Source organism: Eschrichtius robustus, chromosome X (genome assembly GCF_028021215.1).
Source record: "Eschrichtius robustus isolate mEscRob2 chromosome X, mEscRob2.pri, whole genome shotgun sequence".
NCBI classification, from domain to species: Eukaryota; Metazoa; Chordata; class Mammalia; order Artiodactyla; family Eschrichtiidae; genus Eschrichtius; species Eschrichtius robustus.
Window position 1 is genome coordinate 30,560,045 of NC_090845.1, and position 14,234 is coordinate 30,574,278.

The window sequence follows — 14,234 nt, forward strand, 5'->3', positions numbered from 1 at the left end:
ATAATGTAAAATGTCCAAAAAAAAGCTAGTTAGACAATATGTCTTGTAAAGAACTCTATAGGGCACAGCAATTATTAAAGAGAATTATAATAAGATATACTTTCTCCCCTGAATACCTTCCTGCTAAGATAATTATATGACTTTATGGACATTCAAATATATGAAAAAAGAGAGACCAGTTTCTATGAATCTTGAGAAAACTTATTCATGGGATTTTGTGACCTAATAATAATAATAATTAATAATAATAATAGCAACAACAACAGACTGGGAGCGGCTCACATTTATTGAGTGCTAGGCTAAGTACTTTATATAGAATAGCTTATTTAATTTTCTCACTCTATGAAATCAGTATTATTTTTATGTCCATTTTATAGATAGGAAACAGGTTTATACAAGTTAAGCAAATGGCCCACAGTTGCAAACCTGTAAGTGCCTGAGTGAAGAATTTGAGCCTAAGTAGTCTTAAACCAGAGTTTGTGTTCTTAATCACTATGCTTCACATACAACCATAAGTTGACATATAGTAATTGAGAAAGATCAAGAAAAGCAACTGACTTCCAAAGTCTTGCATTTCCCATTCAGCCTGGTGCAGAGCCACTGGTAGTTGGTGGTCAGAGTGTCAAGTTCCTTTTTTAAGGCCTCTTGTGTTGCAGGTGGAGCTTGAGCTATGACATTGTTTACAGACTCAGTGAGGAGTTTCACTTTTGCTTCTTTTTGCTGGGCCTCTTCTTTAGCTCTCTGAAAAATAAACAATGCTCTCTTAATAGCAAGGCAATGACTTTACTTTCAAGATGCATTCCTATATATCATATTCTTTCTTCCTTGCAACATCTCTGTTAGAATGAGATTAATAAAAATAAATCCAATACTGACTACAATCACTTCCATAAATTTGAGTTTAGTGAAAGGACTTCCCTGGTGGCGCAGTGGTTAAGAATCCGCCTGCCAATGCAGGGGACATGGGTTCGAGCTCTGGTCCGGGAAGATCCCACATGTCGTGGAGCAACTAAGCCCGTGCGCCAAAACTACTGAGCCTGCGTGCCACAACTACTGAGCCTGCGCGCCAAAACTACTGAAGCCCGCACGCCTAGAGCCCGTGCTCTGCAACAAAAGAAGCCACCGCAATGAGAAGCCCGCGCACCACAACAAAGAGGAGCCCCCACTACCCCCCCTCTCGCTGCAACTAGAGAAAGCCCACGTGCAGCAATGAAGACCCAACACAGCCAAAATAAATAAATTAAGTAAATAAAATTTTTTAAAAATTTGAGTTCAGTGACAATTGGAAACTTGCAGGAAAAAATTTATAATCAGAATGTAACAGATCTTTAATCAGAATAGTTTGAAAAGTAGTCTGTATGTGGATGTGTATTTGTGGAGAATACACACACACACACACACACACACACACACATATATACACACACACACACGTGAAATAAGCAAGAAACAAATATTTCAGTGCTAACTAGGTTCAAAAATATCTCATAGTCTAGAATTGAAATCACTTATAAATTACTCAGATGGATGAATAATATTGAAATCAGTACAAATATCATTATTTAAATCAAAGAATAATTAACACAGAAATAAGTCTTCTTAATGCTATATTTGGAACATATTTTGATAAAAGAAAGCTGTGTTCAGTAACTGAAAACGCATAAGAGAAAGAGAAGAGAAATTCCTGACATGAGGGGGCTGGCCTAGTACAGCTATGCCTTGGTACTCTTGTGTTGAAGATAAACTGTTTCACAAAACATCAATATCAGACATGCTACTTTATTACCACTGCAGATCATGACAGAAATTCCACTCCATAATCATGTAAGAATATAGACAAAAACATAAACAATGTCCAAACCAGAAAATATCGGACACTTCCCCATCCTGTTAATGAGTCACTGCTGCTTCTTTTTCAATTATTACGTATCTTCAGCCTCTCTCTAGTCTGCTCTCCTTCCAGGAAAAATGTGTTAAGATACCCAATCACAGAGTTACTCCTACTCGGTGACAACATGAAATCCAGAGCAAAACCCTTAAACCCTCCCTTAAATCATCTAACACAAACCCAAATCCTACAACAGGTTTGAATACTCTCTTACTCATATAACCCATGGTTACCCATGGTGTGTATTCTCCCTCATTACCAAAAGTAATAAACTCAACTTGTTCAACTACAGGAGTGTTGCTATTCATCTGTGGGTTACTATGAAGGCCGACCTTGAGACGAGCTTTCCAGCATAAGTAGTTTATGCACGATGTGAAGGAAATAGTGGTAGGGAGATGGGGAATGGAAAGAGAGTGGAGATTAGAAGGGTATACTTATTAACCCAGCAATTGCTGTTGGTGACTGGAGTTTAATCCTGCCAGGAAGCTCTGGGAAACACAGGCCTCAGGTTTATCCCACTCAGGGGTGAGGGCACTGGGGTATTTATACACCATCTCCCATCATTGGTTGAACCCTGTTGGGGGAATGTTAATTTCCTAGTATGTGAAGCCATACTCACGTGGAAAAAGTGGGATTCGGTGGCCTCAGAAAGCTGTCAGGTAAAGAAATGCAGATTCTGGCAGGTGGAAGTTGTGCCTATATGCAGTATGGTAGTCAGAGTAAGGGGATATGGGCAGTAAACGGACAAAGTCAGCTATAAAATGCCTTTCTAATTTTCAACACAATCACTCTATGCCTTTGGATTTAGTCCCATAATGCCTTAAAAAGTATAAAATACGACGGCAAATGCAAGTTGTTTTGACTATTAAATGATTGCCTTCACTGATTTTAATTGATTGAAATTTTATTTCAAAATTCTAAATAAATCTGTTTTTTGGCACACTGAGCATGGGATTTGTTTCTACGCAAACCATATTTTGGCCATTGTAATTTTAGCATTAAAAACAACTTTGACAAACAATAATCACTTAGTATGTGCTACTGTGTGCTATGACAGACATGTCGTATGTACTACCTCATTGGATCTTTAACGAAACCTTGTGAAATGAGTTTTGTTTTCTCTATATTACACATCCGAGAACCGAGGTTCAGAGAGTTTAAGTAAATCATCCTGGGAGTTACATCTTTTCTTTCACATAGCTTCTGTTAAGCCCATCTCAAATCCTCTGTGAGATGAAGAAGGAACGTGATGTAGTGGATCCAGTGAATGAAATTGCATTTTACGCAAATTACAAACAACCCAAGAAACGATCAAAAATGCAGAATAAGAAACATTTCCCCCTGATGTTTAGGCTTTCATAAGTTCTTTTTTAAAATCAGGCTTAGAAATTGGGAAAGGTTCAGAGAAGAATGGTAAGAGAAAAGGAGATCATGACCAATTTCTCCACTGCAGGGAAAGGTAGATAACTAAATGACTGGTATAGTTTAGACATAATCCTCATCAGAAGTGGTGGCTTTTTTTCCATATATTTCTAGGAAGCTAACTATCATAAGCTCACTTTTCATTGCCAATACTTCGAACCAGTGGTTGTCAAAATGTGGTTCCTTGGAACCACCTTGGAACTTATTCCTTGGCATGACCTGGAAACTTTTTAGAAATGAAAAATCTCAGGCTCCACCTCAGACTTACTGAAACAGAAATCCTAGGGTTGGGCCCAGAACTCTTGTGTGTTAACAGTCTTCCAGGTGACTCTGATCCTCCCTCCATTGGGATTGCTCTAGCCTGCCCCCCACAGAATGAGAATAGCAAATACATGTATGTAATTCCTAGTAAACACTAGGACTAGAGTTACCATATTGTAAAAAATTTAAAAAGAAAGAAAGAAAACCGTCAAAAACTGAAATTCCAGAGTTTTTTTTAAAGGGTTTAATATAAATTTCAGCATACAGTCACTTCAGACCTTCAAAAGAATTTTGGAATCAGATGTTGCTAATGAAACGCTCCCCTTGGCTCTTTTACGTTAATAGAAAAGTTTTGTTTACAGAGAAAAAAGAAGTCAAAAACAGCATTATCATTTTCAAGTAAAACACAGGAGAGAAAAGTAAAGAAACAGAAAGTCTCTACTTTTTATCTGACTAAATCAAGGAGAGATGCCGAAGTAGGTCTATCAGTCTCTTCCGACAATCAAGAAAAATTTGCTCTCAACAGGAGCACAGGTGGAAGCCTGGACAAGGTACTATCACTACCCTCTAGGTAGGGAAACAGACTGAAAGAGATTACCTTGACTGGCAGACAGAAAACACAAGAAATGCCAACTCCCTTTGCTGTTGTGGACACAGGCTGCCTGAACTTTTCCTCTTTTCAATATTACCCCCATATGCACCAGTTTTGTAGCTAAATCTGTTATTAAAACATGCAAATCAGTGTGAACTGATTAGTTGGGCCACTCATTTCAGGGATTGTGTATAACTTTTTTAAAAAATTTGAGACAGTCTACTCTCCAGTACTGGAAAAGGAAAAGGAAAAGGGATCTGACTGAGTGGTTAGCCAGATAAGCAGTGTTCAAGGAATGAGGAGAGAGGGTCATATCCAAACAAAGGAACTAGGAAACACAGAATAGCTGAACACAAGCTGACTGCTGATTATCTCCTTAGGGATCTGAAGCAGTGGCTATGCAGCATTAGAAGAGATGGTGAGAAAAGCCATGAGGGAATTGAGACGTGAGGGGAGAGGCAAGCGGGGTGGCACATGCTTCACAGAATGGAATGGAATGGCATATCATAGCTTAGAACAGCTTAGAATGGGATAGGGATAGAGGGAAATATATTCTTGATTCTACCACAGATAAAGCCTGTGACTATGAGTAAATTATTTGACCTATCTGGGAATTTCCGTTTTCTGATCCGCACAGAGGAAGTGTAGACTAGTTTCCTTCCAAAGTACCCTCCAGCTCTCACATTCTATAATGATACAATTTCCTTAATGGGGACCTCCCCACAGTCAAACTTAAAATCATTATAGTCCTTCCAACGGCTTTCCCATTTCACTAAGAATGAAAACCCCTCCATATCCTACAAAGCTCCTGTGTTAGCAGATATCTACTCAGCCCCTCCAAATCATCTCAGGTCATTTATCCTGTTTTACTCTCTTCAGGCAGGTGGGCCTCTTTCTCTTCCCAGTTAGCCTTAGGGTCTTTGCAGGAGCTCTTCCCTCTGAATGGAATGTGCCCCCATAAGACATTTTTAAGATTGGCTTTTTCTTATGATTCATATCTCAGATTAAATATAATTCCTCACAAATGCCCTACAAATCAACCCTTTCTAAAACAGCACCTCACCACCTCCAACTCCCACCTGAACTCTAGTTATTATTTATTTCACAATCCTGGTTTATTTTTTGGGGAAATCATCATGATCTCAAATGAATTTTTAAATTTCTCCATTCATTGCCTACCCCCCCCCCCACCCCAACTAGAATGCAAATTCCAAGAAGTCAGGTAGCTTTTATGTATTGCACACTACTGTATTCTGTGTCTAGAAGGGTGTTTGGCACTTACTAAGTATACAATATTTCTTGATAAATGAATGATGTATGGTATTGTTAGATTAGAATGATTCCGTAGTTTTTAATACTCAAAGACACTATTACTGTTTATCCAAATATAGTCTTCCTTATATGTTTTAATTTTACTTTCTATATGTGACTAAAGCCATATGATACCTTTGATATTTAAGCATCTGAGTTTTCATGTGAGCACATTCTACTATTAATTACAATATTCACTGAATAATCATATAAAATATATAATAAAGTGCATATAATTAATTTCTTACCATGCAACAATGATAATAATAATGGTAGTAATAATTAACTAGTTTGGGGCATCTATTTTGTGTATTACATTAGGATTTTTATGTTTCACCCTTCAAATAATTCTGAAAATCAGGTATTCTGATATCCAGTTCACAAATGAGGGAATGAAAGCTCACTGGGTTTATGCAACTTTCCCAAGTTTACACAGTTGGCAAGGGGCCAAAGCAGGTTTTAAACCCAAGTGTCTGGCTCCAAAATGATTTTGCTATATCATGAGGCCTCAAACCAAACAAGTATGTATTAATATTTCACCTAGGCTAATGTGGTTAAATAATGTGTTATTGCTAGTACATGAAGATAATAATTATCATTATAGCTGTAAATCATTGAGTGCTCACTCTGAGCTAGGCAATTTACTTACATTTAAGTTTCAATCCTCAGTTGATACTTTCGAGTTATAAAATGAGATGATTTACACATGAACAAATAGAGGATTGCACTGACTACTGAGTTGTCCGGGGCCATCCTGAAACGCAGTTGTGTAGATTCACTTACCAAGCTTCACCTCTCAGTCCTTGCTACATACCAGTTTCCTTGGTCCTAAATCAATGTTATATTTTTTATCCTATCGTTTCAAGAGAAGTTCATGTAAACACAGTCCTTTTATCCATATTAAAGACCATCAGCTAAAATATTTAGTACTCCCAAATTCTAAGAAACCCCTTTAAACCACCAAATTAACACAGCCTGTTGACATTTCCAACTGTCATTTCGATAACACTTTGACATATTTCCAGTTTAAATTTGCATCAGCTGGAAACATCTAATGTGAGTAGCTGATTCCAATCTCTTAATAGTACATAATTTCAAGGGGAAAATGCTCCAAACTGTGATTGTCAATATTTATGTTGTGACCACAATGCATAGACTTAATAAATAAAAAGTTTAAACATTCTACACAATGTATATCAAACTTGAAGCTAAATCAATCAAAAAGCAACCTCTACTATTAAACCAAGAAAAGAGCTGACTGTGCAGAATCACAATTTGTTTTATTTGGTTTCTTTTACCTTCATCTCTTCAACTGCTGTCTGTAATTCATCTGGGGTTTTATATTCAAAATCTCTCTCTAGGTATTCTTCTTCAGCTTGTGTCATCCATTCATGCATCTCTGATAAATCTTTCTGAAGGCTTACAGTTTTATCCAAACCTCCCTTTAAGGCCTCCTTTCTGGCACAGACCTTCCATAAAACAAACCAAGAAGTAAAGCATGAATATTGAAAGTCACAAAACATTACCATTATATTATTACTGAGGAATCTGTAAATAATAGAAAGCTTAGATAGAAAAGACGAAGCAAGAAGTAAAAAGCTTACATGAATGAGGAAAGTAACTCAAAGCAATTGGATACACTTAATTTCACATAAGTGTTAAAATGAGTTATAGGCATTTGCTTGGCATAATGAACAGATTCCCCTAAGACCACAGTTTAGCTGTTGTGTATGGTAATGCATTTCTGCAAATGGAGAATAAAGAAAAACATTGTTTCAGTTGGAAAAGTAAATTTATTGGCACACAATAGAAGTAGAAATTCTTTGTGCTCTTTGATGCTGTTTTACAAGTTCAAATATCCTAGGAACTTAATAATCATATACCTACAGAAAACTCTCATAAAGAAGAAAGAACAGAAAATGGATAAAAGACATAGTCATGTAATTCACAGAAATAAAATTAAAATGAGGCCATATACATGTGAAAAGATGCTCAGTATCATTTATAGTTAAATAACAGCAAATTAAATTAAATTAGTGTTTTCAAATATGAGACTGGAAAAAACTAGCAAAAATGCCCAGTTTGAGCAGGGATGTGGGAAAAGAAAAGTTTTTATACCCGTTGAGGGAAATATCTGACATAGTACAACCTTTTAGACAGTAAATTGGCAACATGCATTAAATTTCTTAATGTTCATAAATCTGAGTCTACTCTTCCACTTTAAAGAATGAATCATACAAAACAAAGTGTACAAAGCTGTATGTACACTATTCAATTCAGCTTTGGAGACAGCAACGTATTGGAAACAAACCCAAATGTGCTTTCATGGAGAGTTAGTTAAATAAATAGTGGGATACACATGTACACACACAGAATAGGATACCACGTAGCACCAATACATCTATACTGAAGTGAAAGTTACCCAGTATTTAATTTTAAATTAAAAAAACAAGTTGAAAAAGAGCACGTGTGCCAGGAGACTTGTGCTTTGTAAAGTCTCATGTATTTCTGAAATACTAACGTTATAACAGAATTTATTACTTATTAACCAGAAAGATAGCAAAACTTAAAATACCTAAGAGAAAATCGTGCATGCTAATAGCTTGTTATAAAGTACCCTGCTGTAACACACTGAGGGAAAAATCTCAATTCAGTATTAGAATGATTATATATAGTGCTTCTCTTTTACCTTAAAAAATAACTCTAGGGACTTCCCTGGTGGTGCAGTGGCTAGGAATCTGCCTGCCAATGCAGGGGACACAGGTTTGAGCCCTGGTCCGGGAAGATCCCACGTGCTGCGGAGCAACTAAGCCTGTGTGCCACAACTACTGAGCTTGCGCTCTAGAGCCCATGAGCCACAACTACTGAGCCCATGCGCCACAACTATTGAAGCCCGCACGCCTAGAGCCAGTGCTCCGCAACAAGAGAAGCCACCTCAATGAGAAGCCTGCACACCACAACGAAGAGTAGCCCCCACTCGCCGCAACTAGAGAAAGCCCGCACGCAGCAACGAAGACCCAACACAGCCAAAAATAAATAAATAAATAAATTAATTAAAAAAATAACTCTAATCAAATGATGTTATTCTTCTCTCTGGGATTAAGTAGAGTTCTATCTTTTAAATAACAGAGTTGTATTTGTAAAGTCTTAATATATAAGGCATAATTTTAGTATAATGAAGTTTTCATGGTACTTTACCAAATACTAAATATGTGCAGAACCATCATCATATTAATTTTCCTTACACTTTACAACCACCCTAAGCCTAATGTAGTTAAATTAAAACTAATTTCTTTACTCTCCTAGGAGAATGTAGTGCTTCATCTATTGAAATGTAAATGTATGTTTCATTCTGACACAGCTAGAAGCATGTATCTAACAATTACACTAGTTAAGGTATAAAGATTATTTTGCATAGTCAGTGAGCCTATAATAATCCCAAGTAAACAAGCTGTTTAATTTCTACTTAGATACTCTGCTATAATCTTTTGAGGTAGTTGGCAAAGTGACAATAATGTTAGAGTGACTAACAGAACTTAGGCAAAGACTTGTAGTAAAAAAAATATTGCATGCTATAAAACTAAACCAGAAGAAAGGGATCAGGAGTGATTATTTTAAAAGGAAAGAAAGAAAAGAAAAGGAATTCATTTTGAGGTGACAGCATGAGTGCATTGGAAAGAACACCAGCTTTGGAATCTGGATACCTGTACTCAGTCACTAACAAGCTAAGTGAACCTGGAAACATCACTTCATTTCTCTTTATCTCCACTTCTTAACTAACCTAACAATTGGACCAGAAGATTTCCAAGGTCTTTTCCAAATTTAACATTCCACAGCTCTACAACTGATCAGAGAGAGATGAATTTTTTTTTTGTGGTTTCGTATTTTAGAAGGATTTCTGTGAAAACATTGAGGTTACAATCACAATTTCTCCCTCACCTTTATCACATTAGTGATGTCAACCTTCTAGGCTTAAATTTACCAATCCACCGCCACAGTTTCAGCAGATTATATTGCATCAACCTCTTGATAAAATAGAAAGTTCTTCATGTTTCCTGTTCTAGAATTTGTAAATCTAACATTCAGCACTGTTCCTCCCCATTCCACTTCCTTCTCCCCCACCTTTATTAAGATACAATTGACATAAAACACTGTTTAAAGTACACATATATATTGTGAAATGATTACCACAATAGGATTAGTAAATGCCTTCATCATCACACATAATTACCATTTTTCTTTTTATCGTGAAAACATTAAAGATCTACTATCCCAGCAACTGTCAGGTATAGAATATAGAACTGTCAGCTGTAGTTACCATACTGTAAATTAGATCCCAAGAACTTCCTCATCATAAACCAGAAGTTTGTACCACTTGACCAGAATCTCTTCATTTCCCCGACTCTGCAAGCCCTGGCAGTCCCCACTCTACTCTCTTGAGTTTGGCTTTTTTAGATTCCACATATAACTGAGATCATACAGTATTTGTTTTTCTCTGACTTATTTGACCTAGTATAATACCCTCAAGTTTCATCCAGGTTGTTGCAAACTGCAGGACTTCCTTCTTTCTCACAGCTGAATAATACTCGTGTGTGTGTGTGTGTGTGTGTGTGTGTGTGTGTGTGTGTGTGTGTGTGTGCCACATCTTCTTTATCTGTTTATCCTTGACCAAAGCTTAGGTTGTCTCCTTATCTTGGCTATTGTGAATAATGTTGCAATGAATTTGGGAGTGCAGATATCTCCTTGAGATCCTGATTTCATTTCCTTTGTAAATATACCCAGAAGTGGGATTGCTGGATCATAAGGCAGCTCTATTTTTAATTATTTGAGGAATCTCCATACAGGTTCCACAGTGGTTGTATTGTGTGTGTGCTGGAGGCTGTGGGGTGTGATGCTTAAGGTTGAAATTATAAAGAAGTTACCGCTAGTGACGATGTCTAGGTTATGAAGCTGGGAGTGAGTGGCTGAGGCAGGGTGGAAGACAAAAATCACTGGAGCGGCTATCAAGGAACCGAGGGCTCAGGAACTGGAAGAACCATCTAAGAAGATACTGAAATCACCAAGAATTATGACAGGAGTAACAGTCAGTCAGCTGTTAAAATACTCAAGGAATGAGGCAGAGTGACCCAGGGGACTGGATGACTGCACCCAAAAGATGTATTAACTTGGAAAGACAATGATCTGCAAGGTGCCAGAATGACATCCACCTGGTTTCTAAATCCAGTGTTTCTTGATAACTATCTAGTATAAATTTAGAGCTACTAATAATTAAAATATATAATCATACATTATTTATTTAGAAATTATAAATGCTTTATAATTTTATATATGTAGGTTTATGTCTATTTCATATCCATTTATTTTATTTAACAAGCATGTACATAGTGGTTATTCTGTGCTAGATACTGATCTATACACCGTACAAACACAAATTCATTTAATTATTATTTTAAAATTCTTATAAAGCGGGCAGTAATATCATCACATTGTAAAGACTGGGAAACTGAAGCACAGAGAGATTAAGCAACTTTTCCAGGATCACACAGGTAGTTTATGGTGGAGGCAAGATCTAAACCCAGGCAATCTGGTTCCAGAGCTCTTGCTCTTACACATTGTTTGCCTCTCCATCCACAAGAAAGTCTTCTCCATCCATCAGAGTTTTTATTTTATCCAATTTGGCCAAATATTTTGGGGAAGTGGGTCTGACAAATCTTTTCATTGTGAGATAGGAGTTATCTTACATTAATGTTATCTTTATTTTTGTGTACATAGTTTATACGCTCAATTTAAGTACCCCACTTGAATTCCAGATGCATTTTGACTGTCTGCTTCTCCAAAATAAACATGACCAAAATAGAAGTACTGATCATTCTATTAAGCTAGTCAATTTGGTTCCTCCCTTAGCTCGCAGTCTTTCCTTCTTTAAAGGCACAGTAGCCAACACTGTTGCTCAAAACAGAAAACTCTGAATATGCTTTCATCCCCTGCTCCCCATCACCCTGGACTTCCTGCAAGCATTCTCCTTCAGCAAGCACTGCCATTTCTAATGGGGTCTGATAAAACATAAGATCAAGAAACGAATGTGTACTTAGGATAAGAATAATGATCAAGGGTGGATGTGAGTGTGAAAGCCCTGATGAAAAATATAACAAGGAAGAACTTGCCTAATTGGTTAGAAGAAACAAGAAAAATAAGTGACCACACTGAGTGAGATAAGCTTGCTGAAGATGGCCAGGGAGGATAGAGTTTCTACAAAGTTTGACTCACACAACACTTTGGTCCAGTTTGCCTAGAATAACACAGCCCCTCTTCATGTTAATTACTGTATAATGGGAAAATACACATAAAAGCAATAAACAGTAATGAGACAGAGCAACAAGAGTTCAAACCAGCTCTATCTCTATGGAAGAACTTGGAAAATTATTGGGAGAGGTTTGGACAGTTAACCAAACACGATGTCATAAGAGGATTATACGTTTCAAATTTCTTCATGTCTCTCAATCTCCACTAACATCCCCGCTGTTCTTTGCCAGTATTATTTCCTACCTGGATAACTGGGATTCCTACATGCTTCCACTTGTGCCCCTTTGGTCTATTCTTCATATAACAGGATTATATAGCAAACTTTTAAACAACCACTTTACATGATGCCACTTCTATACCTAAAAGTCTAATAGCTTCCCATCGTACCTGACATGAATAGTAAATCCTCACTGTGACTTAAAAGAAAATTAATGACTCTTATTTCCCGCCCATTTTCTCATAAAATTTTTTTTGCTGTTGTCCTCTCCCTCGCGCTAAATAAACTGGTGTTGTCCTTTCTATTCATCTATTAAAAGCATCCAACAAACAAATACCTTTCATACTGGCCTTCCAGGAAAACATCAGTGATATAATCTATTCTCTAAGTAATATTTTTTTCCTGAACATCCCTTCTAGAACCAGCTTACTGCAGGAGAAGAATGCAAGCTAGCTGACCCAGGGCTATCTCATCTGTGAGTTAACAGAACTGTTGAGCATTTGTCAGTGATGGTATTAGCTGGGTGACTTGCCTTGACTTTTACTTGTCCAAATTCCTTTCTTTTTCAAATTTAGTTTTTGCCTTTTAGCATGATTTCTTTTCAACTTTCAAAGGTTACTTAGAAATAATGAAAGACTGACTGCCTCTAATACATGTAAAATGAAACCTCTCATTAACTTCAAAAAAGGTATGAGTGTACTGAAAAGCAGTCATTGCATTAGGTCAAAATTTCATCTTCTGAACAAGAAGTATTTGATGTACACTACGTGTGTATGTAATATTTTCTTTTCCGTAACTTAATCTTAAAATTGGAAATAAATATCTATAAAACACTCTGCTATATAAAAATGAGGAACTCAGATGTGAATGTACAGTTATTTTATATGTCTTCTACTGAGCTATTCTTAACTACTTCCCAATCTTAATCCATTTATTGAAAGGGACCTACTGAAGAAGCCAAACTTGTCAATCCTAACAATCAAAAGTGAAAAATACTTATCATATTTGTACATAGGCATGCATTACTCATTCATTTTATTTCTGTACCAAGTATAGAAGTGTAAAGTATCTTTTGTTGATCCAACTACTTGTATAAAGTTATGCATTGGAGAAAAGATTCAATAAAAATAATGCCTAAGAAAAGGCCCTTATTGTTCAGAATGACAGCTGCATGCGATAAGGTCAATTTAGGACCGCAATAAGATGAATATACTATTTAAAATATCTACTATGAAAATAATTTATATGCTAGACAAAGGCTAGTTTTAATTAACCGTGCTTTAAAGCAACAACATAGAGACTAAACTTTTTAAAAGGGCAATGGTGAAGGGAGACATTAAGAAATCATAATTAAGAAGAAGCAAGCCACAGTCAGAGATCGAACATACCTGTCGGCACATGTGATCCCACTGAGTGTTAAGTTCTCTGAGCTCTGTCTCCAGTCTAGAAGCAAACTCTGGCTCCGCTTCATTCTTTATTTTCTGTGCACCTTCATTGACACTGTTTAGACTGGGCTGAATTGTCTGAATATCACTGACTAAAAGCTAAGGAAATAATTCAATTTACGTTAGCTGAAAAAATTACCACAACCTATTAGAAATGCAACATAGGTAGGAAACATAATTAGGAATCATGACACTACACACGAATTTTGCCCTTTAAAATCTGAAATATATGTTGCAAAAAAATGTTCAGTGGTTTTTATGGCATGAATGAAATAGGGAATTATATATATGTAGTCTACTTATATTAGCTACAAAAGTAAATAAGCTTAATACTTCGTGTGAGAAAACTGTAAAAATGATGAGTTTTATACATTATTATTTTTGAAGGAATTTTGATTTTCAAACACAGGGTATTGCAACAATTGTTTATAGCAAGATGGTGTGAAGGTTATTTTTAAAATGGATTTGCTTTTTTAGCTTTTATTCACAAAGAAAGTTCTTTAAAGAGCTAGATTGTTCTCTTCCCACTGCATGACAATTGTATAATCAATATTATTTCAAAATACATGTTGTCTTATACTACAGTGCAACATACATGGTAAGAAAAACATAGTATGACTGATAACCTGTAATAAGATATAACAAATAGCTCAAAAAATTCTTTACCTTTAAATTAAACTGCATGTTATATCAAAATAATACTGTAAAGTGAGTGTTGAGTAAAAGGCAATATTTTGTCTATTTCTCTCTTATTTAGCCCAGTTTCTCAACCTTGGCACTACTGTCATTTTGGGC

At 36.3% G+C, this 14,234-nt stretch overlaps 1 protein-coding gene across 1 annotated transcript in view; it reads right to left on the reverse strand.

Moving 5' to 3' along the window:
- The window catches only part of DMD (dystrophin), a 1,739,631-nt gene that overhangs the window by 1,346,980 nt on the left and 378,417 nt on the right, over window positions 1–14,234 (reverse strand). Inside the window, exons 22-24 of the mRNA XM_068533304.1 lie at window positions 13,383–13,538; window positions 6,773–6,943; window positions 559–741 (exon numbers count right to left, since the gene is read on the reverse strand). Coding sequence (XP_068389405.1) covers window positions 559–741; window positions 6,773–6,943; window positions 13,383–13,538 — 510 coding nt within the window. The remainder of the gene's footprint in view (window positions 1–558; window positions 742–6,772; window positions 6,944–13,382; window positions 13,539–14,234) is intronic.